At 39.4% G+C, this 17,023-nt stretch overlaps 1 protein-coding gene across 1 annotated transcript; it reads right to left on the bottom strand.

Annotated features, from left to right (window-relative positions):
* Positions 1-8,733: 8,733 nt before the first annotated feature.
* foxg1b (forkhead box G1b) lies at positions 8,734-11,249 on the bottom strand. Its single transcript, XM_042103313.1, has 2 exons — positions 11,103-11,249; positions 8,734-10,968 (listed from the first exon to the last, which is right to left on the bottom strand). The coding sequence occupies exons 1-2, from the start codon at positions 11,105-11,107 to the stop codon at positions 9,840-9,842; spliced, it is 1,134 nt and encodes a 377-aa protein (XP_041959247.1). The 5' UTR covers positions 11,108-11,249; the 3' UTR covers positions 8,734-9,839.
* Positions 11,250-17,023: the final 5,774 nt, after the last annotated feature.

Genomic DNA, 17,023 nt, shown 5'->3' with positions numbered 1-17,023 from the left:
GGGCATTGCAGACATTACTGACCACGTTCATTTTCGTGCAGGATCACTGACCCCAGATTGAAGCCACCAACCTCCTCTCCTGAGCAGCCCATCGTGCCACGAGGATCTTCTAGCGATCACCCACAAGACCAAAATCTGCAAAAATGGAATTTACATTATTAAATGCAATAACACACACACACACACACACACACTCACACACGCAATCACACACTCACACACACATGCACACACACACACACAGACACACACATACAAAATGAAGTACCAAACCATAACCATCCAACATACAAACCATAAATATCCAACACGTATACAGTATATCATCTATCATCTATCATCTAACACGTATACAGTATATCATTCACCTGTATCTTATTGTACGTCAGCTATAGTACGCATTTCTCAGCCATACAAAGGCAGTGGGCCTACTCCCTCTACTATGCCCTAATGGCTGCATGGATGCTTCGTTGTTAATGTGGCATGAGAGCTTTTGCAGTCAGGGCAGGTTAAAAGTTATTCAAACTCGGGTGGATGGAGTGGAAGGGGTCCCAGCTAAGTGGGATCGCCTTTGTTCTGTTGACAGGTCTGGTGTTGAACACAGAGGGGTGTGGGTGGGGGTCGTGGGGGTTGGGGGGTGGGTGTGGTAGTCTCTCCCCTCCACTCCGTTGATTTTTTTTTTTCAAATGGGATTTTTGCAGAGGTGGGTCAGTTATACTGCAAGATATATGCGGTGAGGTCGGCATCCTGACGCCCAGCCACCATGTTTTGCACTTTATTACTGTCTGACATATTACACTCCAGCATATTTATGCACTCGCAAGGACCGGATGCTTTTTCCTGTGGCACATAAGGTAATGCCGTTCTGGAAAAAAAAGAGGAAAAAAAGTAAACATGTGCTGGCTTGCAGCCAGTGTGCCGGTGTTTGTTTTGTAGCTGATGTTTTATGAGTGACAGGGGAGCGGGGCGGTTTTTTGGTTCATTCGCTTCGGTCATGCCAACATGCCTTGGGCTAGGTGAGAGACTGTTGTTGTTGTTGTTGTTGTTGCTGTTATTTCAGGTGAAGTGTGTATGTGTTTGTGGGAGTGGAGGTTATGTTGTGATATGGCGATATGTTGTGTTTTGTAAGAAGGTGACAGGTAGTCTAATGGCGTGAACATTTTGTCTTCATTTTGTTGGAGGGCAGGGACATAACGACAGGGCCTTGTCAGGGCAAGAGGAAACATTAACTTTAGGGCAATCAATCGCTCAAATTCATTTTACTTGGCCACTGACATACAATTATTAGACTAAAATCTGGGGCAAGTCGAATGTTTTGCACTTTTCCTATTACACAACTTAAAATTATGAAGAATCAGACTTTTTTTAATGCAATGATATGAAATGCGACAAATCGACCACATGAAGGATGCAAATCATTTAGATGTGTTTACTCACAGCAAAGACCTGTTTCTAGACCCAGATCTTTCGACCAAAATAGTGATATCTGGTTGCGTGATTTTCTTAACCACAATGAAATACGATGACAATACATCCTAGGGTGCAGTCCAAAATAAAAAACAAAGTATCTTGCCAGCGACAGACACCATCACGAATTGGAACAGCCTTCGCGCCCAAGCGCATGCAAGCGAATCAGGGCACCAACACAAAATGTTGAGAACCGTTTGCGCATGCTCACAACAAGTGCGCCACGTAATATAGCGTGCCAATGAGGTCCCACCAGTTAACCTTAACGTGACGGCATCAAGTGGGCCAGAACTTCAGAAGGGCTCCCTAATCCATTTTTACATGAAGTATCTCAAAAGATGTCTGTGCCCTCGTTTTCTTTGTGTGTGTGTGTGTGTGTGTGCTCCTGATTTTTTCCCCTCTCTCTTTATTTTAATCTTCCCTTTGTTGATCCTACTGTCACATGCTATCGAGACCTTTGCCACAAAATGGCCGCCACTATGGCCTTGCTCATGAGAGTGGATTTGGAGATTGCTGTTAAATGGAGGCTGCGCCACTTTGGTTGTGATCCATTGCTACCTTGCTTCTTTGCTTGTTTGTTTGTGTGTTTGTTTGTTTTAATTTGTGATATATATTTGGTGTGTGGCAGAGATGTTTAATCTGCTCTACCATTCCAACGACTCTGATATTTTTTCGCCAACCCATATTTATATTTTCCAGTCTCTGGACCCACTGTCGTCTCAGGTTTCTGGACACAAAAAGGATAGATGCTGATGCAAATGTAATATCGATATTTTCACAAAGGTAACAAAAAAACTGTGCAAATGAAGCGTAATATGTCAATTAGTGGGAAATTGTATATTTATGAGAATTTTTTTTCTTTTAGTTACAGCGTGTCTCTCAATGTGGCAAGTGTCCACTAAAAATGCATTACTTTTGTGGTCATCCTTATATTTACAGTTCTACTGATAGCGTTATTTAAAGCATCAAATAAATCCTTATACAATATTTTTTTACTCAAATTTTATTTCTTCATTCACTTTTTAGCACTGGTGGATGTGAGATGTATTTACATTTTAAACTTAAATTAATTATGTGTATTATGTATATTTCTATTTTCTTAACGTATCCCCCTTGTCCGACAATAACTGCGGCTTAAATAGACCCATTGAAATGACCATGCATGTCTACATTTTGAATATTTCAAGAATCACTTTAGGTTCTGACATAATGCTGTTTTTCAGGCTATGCATTTCAGTTAAATTGAATAAATTAAAAATATTTTCATTTATTCAATTTATATTCATAAACAAACTAGCAATTGAAATAAAATACACTTCTTGAATAAAAAATGAAAATTCAAATCTACTGAAAACTGAAATGGACATATCAACTAAAGTCTACTTCTTATTATTTTTCAAGATAACAAAATTAGCTAAATTATTTAGTTGTTTAGTCTGCAAGGCTTCTCACAAAACACCCTTTACTCTGTCTCTGAATTTCAGTTTAATGTTATGATTTTTTTGTGACATAAATAAATAAACTAACTAACAAACAAACTAGCATGTTTGACATTTCTTTAATATCTGCTCTGTCTCTTCCTGCTTCTTTACTGTATTATATTCTGTTATCTGAACAGTCATATATATCAGCGTAATTTAGTGGTCCTAATGTTAATCATGTTTCAAGAATAAATAGTCTTAATCTTAATCTAAGTCGTAATGCTTCAAGAATATAGAACTATTAAACACTATTGAACAGCACATAAATTACACAGAAGACTTTTGGCATGTAAATTCCCTGATAGAAACAGTATTTTTAGTGTTTTGCATAAGCTTTCTGTTCTATGGAAAATCTTGTCCTTCTTTGATATGGATGGTTTTGCATATAATCCAAAAAGTCCCGCACACCCCCATACACCCCCATTCTCTGTTCTCTAGTTAGGCATGTGGGTGGAGGTGTTGGATTTCATGGCTATGTCAGAAATGGAACAGTTTAGCTAACTTAACCTCTCTCTCACTCACACACACAAACCTGAGGCAATATATCCCACTCAACTCAGTCACACAAATATACACAATCTCTCTCACTCTCTCTCTCTCTCACACACACACACGCACACACACACACACACACACATTCACCCGGGACAATACAACAGAGCCTTTAACCTGCGGACAGAGATTAGTGGTTGTTTAACATTCACACAGACAAATCCTCCCAGTGAGTTATTGCCCGCATCACTTGGGAGGTTCAAGCTTCGGGCTCAATAAGGAGTCTTAAGGCCATTTCAGTTGTTATGTGGTACTACATAAATGAAATTGAATAGAAATTATTTAATAATAAAAACTACAATATGCTTACTAAATAGTGTCAGTTAAATGGCGTAATCAGCGATTACACAGGAAGTCGCGTTTGTTTATGTTTATATTTATGTTTATATTTAAAATTATTAACAGGTCCATTTGTCCAAAGGAACGTACAATATATTTTTAGCCTGAGACCAAACAAAACACATCAGAGAGGTAGCTCACTCTTCTCTTCAGTATTCCCAGAGAAAAGCCACGCAGGCTTTCATTTTTGTTTGGGGGCAGGCTGCCACCACTTACTGTACTTTGTTTCTAATTTTCGGAGCTGGGTTGCCTACAGAGACCGGGTTTTTTGCAGTGTCATCACAGAATGGGCAACTAGGGATCCTATGTAGATGATTGCTGAATTGGACAAAAAAAATGTATGTGCTTGAAATTACGTACAATCGTTGACTGTACCTCTAACTTCACCACAGAGAACTGTAAATGTATTTGGAGGTATTGTATCCATTATGTCAGGGACAGCAAATACAAGATGCACTCATCTATATAAAAAAGGGAGTTTACAATAAAATTACAATTACATTACAATTAAATTGCAATATCATCAACAGTGTAAATATTTTAGAAACAACAACAACAGTATAAGTATTTAAGAACTTGGTGACATTAAGCTATTAAAATATGTTTTTAAAAACTGCTAATGTTATGCAGCTATGATGAGTGATTAAACTACTTTATACCATTGTCTAGGTTGAAAAGGGTGTCGTTTAAAGTGATATACTACACCTACGAAGTAGATCTGGTAAAAAAAAGTTTAATCGCCGTTCCATATCAATGCTTATGAATTGTAACTAGAACAACGATAGTAGGACGACGGTTGAGCCTGGAGGCAGGCTTCGCAACAATGGAATCAACTGTAAACAGCTGAAAAAACTAGAAGAACTAGTAGAATTACACCACACATCATCACCACTGAGGTCTTTCGGCCACAGTGTTTGAAATGTGTATCACTGTACTGTTTGCACTTGCAAAACAATACCTGAAAAAAAATGTTTTTTTTACTCTTAATCCTCCTGCACACATGAACATTTCTCTGCTCAAGTGAGCGGCCCAGATGCTTTGTTCACGTCTGGCTTGCTTGGTTTGCTTAAGCCTAGCTGAACTCCTGAATTGATCTCCTTGGTTCTTGCTGATGGCCATAGGGCTCTTTATGTTGTTGTTCTTGGCTACCACAGAGAAATGCAAGCCAAAAGCTCCCGTCTAAAGGAAGGATTAGAAGTTGTTTTGTTGCCATGCGTGACCTGGAAGAGGAAGCTAAGTCTGTTAGTCTGTGAGCCGTCCTTCACGATCCCTTTGACCTGGAAGCCTGCAAACCCATGACCTATGGGGTCAAGGGTGAGTCTCTAAAGCATTCGGTGCTGAGAGCCGTCTTTACAAATCACTTCCTTGGTTAAAACTTTGGATGTTAGAGGAGGATGTGTACGACACCTCACAGATAGAGACATACACAGAGGAGAACAACAAAAGAGGCTAATCATTCTGGCAATGATGGTATTGTCCGAATAATCACCAGTAAATAGACCTAGTGTGAACATATTAACAGAAACCCCTGGTAACAAAGCATCCCTTTCATAAAAAAAGGATGCGTCAGGGGATAAAGAAGCATGCAAGATATGGAAAATACCGTGGCTGGAATGCCGTTTATGTTGATAATCAGAAGTCTACACCGGAAAACAGGTCTAATCACACCCGCTTTTTGGGAGATAACGTTGATTCTGACACATAAATGGTAAAAATAATGATAAATAAATGTGTGTAGGTGTATAGGCTATATTTAGAACAATGCTATCTGTCTGGACCATTGATTAAATATCCTCATTTGCTTTTGTACAAAATAATAACATATAGGCGATAATATGGAATTTAAAGCAGGTTAAAGGTGCTCTAAGCGATGTTGGTAACGTCACTTCTGTTGACGTTCAAACAAAAACAGAGAGCTGGCTCACCCATCCCTCCACCCTCTCTCCTGTGCAACTGAAACTCTCCTAAACGCGCATCTTATCGGAGAATGTCTGGAAAACTTTGTTATGTTTCATGGTCCAGGCTGCACCAGGCTGTTTTTGTTGCCGTTTTTGGGGATGTCTACAGAGACCGCGTTTTTATTTACAGTGTATTCAGGAGACAGGCAGCTAGCAGATTGTGAGAAGATGTTTGCTGTATGTGACAAAAAATGTTTTTGCTTAGAAACTGTGTGACATCACTTATAGCACCTTTAACAGTACTACCAATTTGCCAATCGCTGAATCTCTGTCAGAATTAACGTTATCCCTCGACAAGCGGATGTAGTTAGACCTGTTTTCCGGTGTGGCCTTCTGACGTTCAGCATTAACCTCATTCTGCGGGAATCCAACAAAGGCCCAATGCAGAGTTAATCAGACTAAGCCAAGCATTCCAGGAGGGTCATTTTCAGTTTCCCTGCATGCTTGTGGCATTCTTTGTCATTGCCTAACCCACCTTTATCAAAATAGTTCCACAATTTAGTGACGAATTGATGTTGGTCAATTATTCATCATGGTTGCTGACTGTTACTTTGTATATATTTCCAAACAGTTTAAAATAATGCAATGTAGGAATTCCCCTTTTCGCCAATTTTCTACATATTGGGAACCCATTTAGCGCTAAGGGACAACTGAATTTGTGTAAAACTGAATACAAGGGTCATGCTCCTGCTCATGACAACAACGTTGCATAATGCAATGCCAGTATTCCGAGAGCACATTGGGAATGCCAGAGTTCTCCATATTGTATGTCACTATAGCATCAAAAAGAGTCTGAAGGCATTATGTTAAGCTATTAGAACTACATTGCTTCGGGTTTTATTGGAATTGCCTTGCTTGCGGAAAAAAAAAACGTGGCATATGATTTCCTATGTGACATTTATTCTGGTGAGAATATAATTTATACAATTTAAAAGAAATCAAACACTAAAGAGGGTACCACAAAAAAATCCAATTAATCTGGACCTGGAAGTTATAAAGGATTTTTTGCATTTGAAATGAAAAAAAAGAGAAATGTTAACTGTTAAAAAGTTAACTGTTCTCTCATTATTTGTAGTTATGTTAAAATAATAACATTTTAGCTAAAATAATACAGCACTTACTTTTGTTTAAAAAAAGTGGAAATGTAAAATGTTATGATATGCTCAAAGTGAACATGTAACTTGTGCTTTCAAAAGCAAACACATATATTGTCTACCCATGCCAATCCAAACTGAATTTGCTGAGAAAACATTATGTATGTAAAAAAAAACTATTATACCGGGTATTATTATGCAGGATCAGAAACAGTCTGACTGTCTGGAACTGTATTTTACATAAATATTACTTTTACAAATGTGTACTATTACAGACATATTCTGAAGTTTTACAGAATGTATTACACATACCACATATTATAAACATAATATGAATCTAAAATGTGAAATGCATGGTATATATACAAAAAGGCTACTGCTGTTTATAGAAATTATTTCCATAACCTGTATTCATTTGTATTCATCAATAGCCATCAATATCTTCACATAAGGTCAGTGCAAACAACATTTTTTATTATGTAACAATTATATGACTGACTGAGAAGTAGGAGGAGGAGAAGGCCCCATGCCGCTACGCGTGGGCATTTTAAAGTTGTCCTTTTAGGACATGTCATTTTTGTAATAAAGACATTATAGTTAAGGAGTGCCTCGGCTATCAAGAGAATTATTTCTCTACACTGCCTCTTAGACGTTCTACCTTGGACCGAAGAGCACCCAAATCAAACTCAAAAGGAATTGAGCACGCCATTCATCTTCAATCTGAACGGAGAAACAGGATTACTGAGTATTCTAGTCTATTAAAAAGTGTGAACAGTTCGTACACTTATATTGATTTTTATTTTACCAAAATAAATAATATTATATATTCAGTAAAACAGATATTCTTCATCGGCCTGTAACCTACTCGACTGTGACCTACCTCTGGCCTTCAGAAATGGCGCCAATAGTTTACGAGCATTTCAGCGACGCAGCACGGACGATTTCTGGAGAAGCGCAAGCCGGGGCTGCGTTCCCAGGTCAGGTGACAGCACTTGTTTTTCATAGCCTGTTAAAATACTTCAGCTGTTAGGGACTACCATCAATGCCCTGGCTCTAAATCGAGTCTGAGATTGCACAGAAATGCATTTCTAGTTGTAATGGAAAACAGTATGTGGCACATATCTGGCATAAAAGTAGCCTATCTTGAAATATAGTGAGCACTTGATCGCAGTGAAGATAATAAAACTGCATTCAGCATGCACCAAGAACAATGACGTATGCCTAAGCTTAGCTAGGAGACAGTGTTATGCTTCTTGTAGACATGTGTAGCATACTTGTTGTAGGCCTATATTTCATTGTTGCCTCTCTCAATGTGACAAGGCCTAATTATGCCCTCCTGCTACTTACGAAAGGGTATCAAAATATTTTTTTTTCAATATTTCTGTTGGATGATACAGTGAGTGTCATGTTTCAGTGTGCAAAGTTCTGGCGTACAAGACAAACTTTGCAGAAAGGTTCATGTCTATTCACTTTTCATTCAAGTTGGCTTGTTGGTTGGACGCGCTGCATGTTCTGTTTTTGTTGTTGTTGTTTGTGTCCTGAATAAATGTATGATTTGTCCAAAGCACATGAACAGTGTGTCTAGATAACTTTGCTTAGGTTATAGACATTTATAGCGTATGGTTGTTCAACAGTGTGCTCTTTCAAATACAAAAGGTAACAATGGGCTAAAATCAAATACAAAAGGTAACAATGGGCTAAAATATCTATCTCTCTCTCTCTCTCTCTCTCCCTGAGCAGTGATTGGAGGCATAATATGCAAATGATTTTAGCATAGTTTTTGACACACATTCTGACATTCTTTGTAAGGAAATATTTCAATACTTTATTTTGTCATTTCATCGATTTCAAATTCAAATTACAGAAACAAACAAATAAAAACAGCAAACTAGTACGAACGTCTCACATTTGTAAATGGCTAGGCCTATAAACTAAAAGTGCAAACACTTCTTGTGACATGTATGAAATTCGCATTGCTAAAGATCAGAGTATGGTCCATGCCACCTGAAAATATTGCCCACCAGCTCAACATTTCTCTTACAATATCAATGCTCATATATGAGCAATGAATGCGGTAAATATATTCTTACGCATGGGGATTGTCAATTAGATAGGCTATTGTATGCGTAGAATTAGCATAAAATATGAACCACATGGGTTAGGTCGACACAATCTCACTCTTGGCCCACATGATACCGATTTGACAAGAGATCAGAGTGACGACGGGTCAGAAGGTCGGTCCTGAGCACTTACATGAGGTCAGACTTAGAGTCTAGGTAGAGTAATAGTCCTAGTGTCTTAACAAATAGTTATACTATTTGTTTTCTTCTGCTGTGTCTGATGTCTCAGACAGATTTAAGAATAACTAGTATAATTCTCTCCAAAAATAGCCTACTCAGTACAGTAGTCTTCATAAAATGTAGGAAAGTGTATTAAAAGTATATCTTATTTTTCATATACATGTGGTCCATTTCATTGTGCGAAACAGTTCTGTTTAGAATTGTCTTCCTTATTTCTTATATTTCCTCTGCATGGGTCCACTAGAACCATGCAGTCGATAAGGCGCAGCATTTGGGGGACAAATATACATATCAGTAAAGAAAACCTAACGTAACAATTATGACAAACGTCTGATCCATTTAACCAAACACAGTGTTTCATATGAATAGAGAGAAAACAGTGTACATTTCAATAAATAAAAAACATAAATTAAAATGTTCAACCTATAAATAACAACATTATAGTAAAAACATATTATTGCCTTTGGCATGAAGATACTCTAAGAAAGAATTGAAAACCATGGTCCCTTATATACATTAGAATGTACAGTCCTTGTGGAATGCAAAACATGAGGAACTTGCACTTATTTCGTTGCGCTTATGGAGAGGGGGTTAGAGTCAAGGACTTTCGAGGAGGGAAAGTTTACACTAACACGTCCAAAAGCGAGCTTAGCTCAAGTAAGAATTGGTCGCGACCCTCTTGTGCGGCGACATGACCCCAGAAAATCCACTGGACAGCGGCGGGGAGAAGGAAGGGAGAGTAGTTCGTAGCGAATCCGATATGAGGGTGGGCGGCGAGCTGGAGATGCCGTAACCTGGTCCGCTTTGCAGGGACTGCGCTTGTTGCGTCCCCGGAACGTAATATCCATTGTGGCCAGAGAGCAAGCCTGCCGTGGGTGGAGAGGCGACCCCGTATCCGTTTGACAGGTTGAGACTTCCACTCGAGCTCCCGAGGATGGAACGAGAGACCTCCCCGTTACTTAGCGCGTCAACGCCGGGCAACAGGGAGCCGTAACCATGTCCTTGGTTTAGAAATCCGTGGGTAGATCCGTTATAGTGCGAGGGGTGTATAGGTAAAAAGGGTGATAGTTGCCAGTACAGTGGATTGCTATGGCGCTCACCCAAGCCCAGACCGAGGGGCGCGAAACGCAGACCTCTCTTCATCACCAGTTTACCCCTGGAGGTTGCTGAGCGACGCCGAAGCTTCCCAGTCGTTCCCCCTATAAAGACGTCGTCACTGGACGGATCCAGCATCCAGTAGTTTCCCTTGCCTGGGTCGTCGTAATGCCGCGGCACTTTCACGAAACATTTATTGAGGCTTAGGTTGTGCCGTATGGAATTCTGCCATCCCTGTTTGTGCTCGCGGTAGTAAGGGAAGTTCTTCATGATGAACTCGTAAATGCCATTGAGCGTGAGTCGCTTTTCCGGACTCTGTCTGATAGCCATCATGATGAGCGCGTTGTAGCTGAACGGTGGCTTGTCGAATTTCCCATTCTTGCCTTGCTTTGTGGGCTGTTCTGTACTCCCCTCCTCGTCGTCCCTTGAAGACGCAGGGGGATGCGGCAGCGGCGGCTCCTGACTCAACGTCTTGGACTCCATGTCCGCCGGTTCCGGTGATTTCTCAGAGTCCGGGACACTTTTCTCTTCGGAGACTCCTGCGTCCGGGCTGTCATACTTCGACGGGAGCAGCAGGCTCTTGATGCTGAACGAAGTGGACTTCTGCACCATTGTCGGCTCTCTCTGATCTCCCATGCCCGGCGAAAACCAAAAAGGGGGGCCGTCTCCCCCTCTTTTGGTACTTGAAAAAGGGAAAAAAGTCAGACGCGATCTGACCGAGACATTACATGCATGATGGGGCTTCTAGGACAAGGGGACGCGTCGTTTGGACTCTAGATATTAGTAATTAAGGAGGCTCCGTCTAACCAGGCTTACCTCATTGAGAGGGGAGGAGCTCCTAACTTGCTGTTGACGAAGGAAAAAAAATATTGGACAATGTCAACAGAGCTCCCCGCCGTGACCACCACTTAACACATCGCTACATACTAGTACAGACTAGAGGCGCGCGGTGCTCTCCAACTTAATGGAGAGCGCGCTTGCGTCAACGACTACGTCGGCTCAGACAAGGGGTGGACGTGATCTGCCACTACCTGTGTCGCACAGAATCAACGAAATTTAAACACGTGCAGATTAAATGTCACATGGGTAACTATTCGCTGGGTAATTGAATTTGCCTTTGAAAAAAAGACGACGGACTGACATAGATGACAAACATAATAAATGAAGACATCAATCGAGCTATCAATAGGTTACTTTGACACATAAGAAAGCCTAAATGCATCGCATAGGATTTTTAAGAGGTACACTGCGAGCACCCTGATCTAACTAACTAAACGGCACCTATCAGCGAGTGAATTACTCGGGTTAGGGCGCCTCCAGTGTCTGGTTGTTGGTGTTATCGTGTGTCTGGTGAAGCTGCATCAAGAACGTAATCGTAATATACCCCACCCCCCACCACACACACACACACACACACATACAACCAGCTCAATCAGCCCGTTGTGTACATTATTTAGGATTCGTTAATATCCATTTGTTGATTGGGATTGGTTCTTATCAATTGTTGATGAGACATTTAATGGTGTAGGCCTAACACCATAGGCTACCATATCAGTACTACTTCATTTATACATGAAAACTACGTTTAAAAAATAACCATATTTAATAATCAAATTATAACAGAGGAAGCAAAGACATTAGCGTAGGAATATTAAGTTAACTTTGGTTTAAGTTAACTTAGGTTTGGTTTTCCTAGGTAGGCTGGCTTGAATGGGATGAAATTCTAACTAACCCACAGACAAACATGTGCAGTTAGGTCTTTCTGAAGAAAACCCACAGAATATGATAGGCAGATAACATGGTGATATGTAGGCTAAATATAGATAGATAGATACTTTATAAATGTTTTCATGCAGACAGTGTGTGATATATGGACGAGATAATGACCCGGATCGGAAATGTCCAGCCGTTCTCCTGTCCTGAACATCAACTTTTTAACTGAAAATAGTTCTAATGTTTTCACTCTGGTGCATTCAGAGTAGACGAGAGAGAGAGAGAGAGAGAGAGAGGATAGAAAGAGGAAAGGAGCAAGGAGGAAAAAAGGACATATCCAGTTAAAAAGTGCCATAGCTTAGTCTAGGATGCAGTTCTTTTGATTTCAATACTGTTCACATGATCATATTGAATGATGGCCGTACATAGGGCAAAAGGGCAAAATTAGACGAAAGCAGACCAAACATGCAAATGTTGTGACCAAGTTTTAAAATAAATAAAATAAAAACATTGGCCACAATGGACTCCTATAACAATGCATAGATTTTTGTTCATATCATGATAGTGGTTGTATATAACTGGGACATATTGACTATGGCATAAGCTACGCCACTTGAGCAAGGCCTCCTTAAAAAAAAAAAAAACGTAACATTTGACATGTCACGTAGGCTATAACACGTTGACACTGACAGCCCAGCTCGAATTTACATGGACCAGGCTAACGTTTACGTTTTTCATATTTACTTAAATAAAGTCGAAGTGAAATGAGTACTATTCTTTTACCACAAAGTATACACCAATCCAAATAACAAATAATCAAATAGGTCCTTACAAACTGTCCATTTTGATTACATCTAGGCTATTCAGTATCATTATATCATTATTTAGTGCGTTTTACAATCAACACTGCTTTTTCCCTGTAACGCAATTCGAATCCCTTTCGCAATTAAAAATCCGTAATTTAATTTTTTAATTAAAAAAGAAACACACCGGTGGGCTAGGGGCATACACGCATATCAATAGCCGTTGTATGTTAGATTACTGTGTACATTCAATTTTTGGGCGATGCTTGTCTTGTAAGGGGAACAATAAAACTGTATAAGTTGTAAAAATATTACATCATATATATATATATATATTATAAAAAATGTAATATATATAAAAATATGCCTATTTTGTTTACAGACTTTATTTAACTTTATTTAACTTTATTAATTGTATATGTATTAGTAAAAGACACACACAAACAGCGCATTAAGCTGCATAAAGAGTAGCCTTGATACAAAAATATATACAGACATATGCAGACAGACCAACAAATTACTGTCCACAAGTGAGTAAAACACATACAGAAGTTTAATCCAATGTTTCCAAAAGAAGGACGAATATCTTGCGTCACTTATTAACCATCATAATCATATTAGCCATTAAGGCCATCATAATTGCATTCCTTGACTCAATTGACACATTAATCTATATAGAATTCCTTAGCCACGTCACTAGCTTACTGTCACTAATAGGCATCATCAATTAGCCAGGAAAGTGTGGTTTAGGATAAGGATAATAATTAAAAAAAAATAGGCATACTTTTGATGCATGAATCTATTAATTGAGATAGTTATCCACATTTCAATATCGCCCTTCAACAAATCAAGACAACTAAGCTGCGCCTTCTTTCGTACAAAATAATGATGTATAGGTCTTCGCGTGCAGAAAGCTATAAGCCACAGGTTGTATTAGATCAACACAATTTTAGCAGAGCTCTTGAATGAAAAAAACGTAGCCTGCATTTTAGTATTTCAGTAGAGCATGCAGCTACTTTAGAATCAGCCTACGCATTTGATATCCTCATTGGCTCAAACAGTGAACATCAAAATGTACCCAATAAAAATGAAACAAGACATATTTCAGACGTTTATTAAATTGTAGACCTATTTAACATTTTTAAAAAATATAGCGTGGCTGATGTTCTCAAGAGGACATTTCAAACTGTGGGCTAGGCCTTTGCCTTTGGTTTGTAGCTCCATTGGATGTTTAAAATAAGAAGCTATTTCAATTTCAGTTGGCCTAAAGGGTTAAATATCCTTCGCAGCTTATAAGCATCTAACGTTATTGTAAAATTGAAATTGAAAAAGATAACAATATTAACAACTATTGTAACTGAAGGAGCAACAAGAGGCCTAGTGCAAATTTGCCTCCCGGTGAATCACCTTGTTCCATTCACGAATACATTTTAATTTTATTAGGCCTATGTGATGCGCAACAACGCGGGCGACGCATGCTACAACTGAGCACCCTTAAAACAGCCCACAGACGACTGTATAATGCGCTATGGAACGTGTTTGTCTCCAAAATGTTCGAGAGCGTCCCTGTGATTATTGTTTGGCTATTTTATGCACAAGATTAATTAAATGTAATCACAATTTCCACACAGGAAAGTTACTCGACAAAAATAAATCACATTTACAGAGTAGGCTATAAAGAATTTCATAAGATAGCCGCGAACCATCACAGGCTTTCTCTTTATTTGCCATTATTTTATATCGGCATATGTCATATTTTCAGTGTAGCCTATGGTAGGCAAATGCCTAGTTTTAAACATAAAACAAATGAAAATAATGTCAGAAGAATGTCTGAAATTTGAAATATCTTTAATAACAATAGCAATTAGATAATTACTTTCCACACTATTTTGAAAGGAGATGTAAAAACTTGTAAAGATGTAAAAACATTGAATCATATATGGACATGTACACAATTCATTATACTATTTTAATATGTTAACTGACACCTATCTCCAAAAATATAATTATTAATATATTGGAGGTTCACGGGGCTTCATAGCTAAAACAAAATCAAGTAAATGTGTTTCTCAAAAGCAGCATTGTGCAACAACCGGTTAAAACAAATTAAAAGAGGCTTATCATTTTGTTATCATGGTCTTTGCACAACAATGTTTCAGGAACCAGGATCAGCAGCAAACAATTATGTTAACAAATATCAAAATGTGGCCAATGGCTCCAGTGCTTTACCTACTTATTACAAAGCAAGCGACATTATTTGATCTCTTTTCCAGTAAAGTGTAACCCTCTGAAAAAAAGAAAAACAAAAAGCATAAAAATAAAGATGTGCTAGACATTATGCCAAAATCAATTCATCTAATGCATATCAAAATCTTCAGGGGAACAAAAAAAATCACAGATGCATAATGCATGGCCTGCTTTTAGCAACCAGCAAATTTGTCTGACTTAGTGCAATCATATAAAAAAGTTACCTCTACACAACAAAAGCCACTGCCACATGAACACTGGCAACATTTGCAGAAATAACTCGCTGATTTTAGGCAATCGTGTTAATCTTTTACAGATTTGGATGAGCCCTCAGCTCACACAGAGATAAATCTTGTGAGCCCTGCTATCCATCTCTCATCACTCCAGATATACTATCCCTCCATCCTGCATTTAGTCCACATTTGAGACATATCAGGGCCAGATCATAGCCAGATCCGGCCTGCGCCGGTTCCCTGTGCTGGGATGGACGGACAATGCTGGGGCGCGTTTCCCAAAACCAGCAACTTTGTTGGTTGCAATGCAATTTCCCATTGCCAACCAACTATGTTGCTAACAGGTTAGCAACTATGATTTTGGGGAAACGCACCCCTGAATGGGATATATCTATGATTGTCCCACCTGTTGAAAGCTAAATTGTGATGAAAACTCAGCTAAAGATGTATCACTTTAAGACTGGGGGGAATAAAGTGAAAAAGAGTGCACAGCCAGCCAAAGCTGAGACCAAGACAAGACACAAGGTAACAGGTAAACCCCCAAAAGAATAAAAGAAAAAATGTCAGCCGATTGTGTTTCCTAGCTCTCAAACTGACCTTTAATGTGGACCGTTTCACCCCTTTTGGCCTCCATCGGGCAGTGTTAATTTGGGGCAAGCTCACGCACTCATGTGGAAGAAGTGGCTTAATCTCCGACGAGACATGATTGACAGGTTTAGCACCTAGGCGTGACACTGAACATTTCAAGTGTGACCATTAGCGCAAACCAGATACTTCTGGTGAACTGAATTGCTTGATCAGACAAACACATACCTGAATATACATACACATATGTACACACACACACACACACACACACACACACACACACACACACACACACACACACACACCACCACCACCAACACCAACAGTCCAACACACACACACACACACACACACACACACACATACACACACACACACACAAATGAGCCCACCGGGAGGTGCGGGTAGGGTGTGGGAGCTTTTGTCAGAGGATTCGCATGCCAAAGCTTTTAATGCCATGCGGAGCACCTACACCAAATACATTCAGACAGATAGGATGGAAGCTAGCTAGGGTCACACAGAGTTTAAGCTATTCTTAGCACCGAGGTACAGTAGCCTACCACTGTAACAGCCCCCCCAGCGACGGCAATATGACTATGAATATGACCCAGCTCCCCCCAGGCCTCAGCTGTACAGCTCCATGGATGATGGATGAGGTCCCTTGGAGCGTGAACAGGTGAGGATGCACATTCCCACATGTGCATTCATATTGCACCAACAACACCCACAGCAGTTGTGTTATTTTCCATGATGCACAGTTTGCTGTCTAAAATTGCTTAAGTAGTTATTACCAGGTAAATGTATTATGATAAAAGGGATTCTGCTCAAACTGGTCACTCACATTGTTGGGGTACAGGAATGATTAAAGGCGAACTTGGTAACTATTTCAACTTAATAAACCCGTTTAGAAATCATTTAGATGGTTAAATTACCTGTTCGGGTGAAAATGGTGACTTTTCCCGCTCCCCCTAGCGTCCCCAGACGGAAAACCAACCTTGCTACTTTGGGACTACCGTCCCGGTAAGAGAAGTGAGAAACAAGAAACTAATTTTAAATCTTGTTTCTTACCTTGTAATATCCACATTGTTTTGCCAAACTTATGCTAACCGTTTCGCTAGCTTGTAAACAAGAAGGTGTTTGGAAATCTCTCGTA

Source organism: Alosa sapidissima, chromosome 9 (genome assembly GCF_018492685.1).
Source record: "Alosa sapidissima isolate fAloSap1 chromosome 9, fAloSap1.pri, whole genome shotgun sequence".
In the NCBI taxonomy this organism is placed as follows: Eukaryota; Metazoa; Chordata; class Actinopteri; order Clupeiformes; family Clupeidae; genus Alosa; species Alosa sapidissima.
Note: the sequence above shows the minus strand (reverse complement) of the source record. Positions and strands in the feature narration are given on the sequence as shown.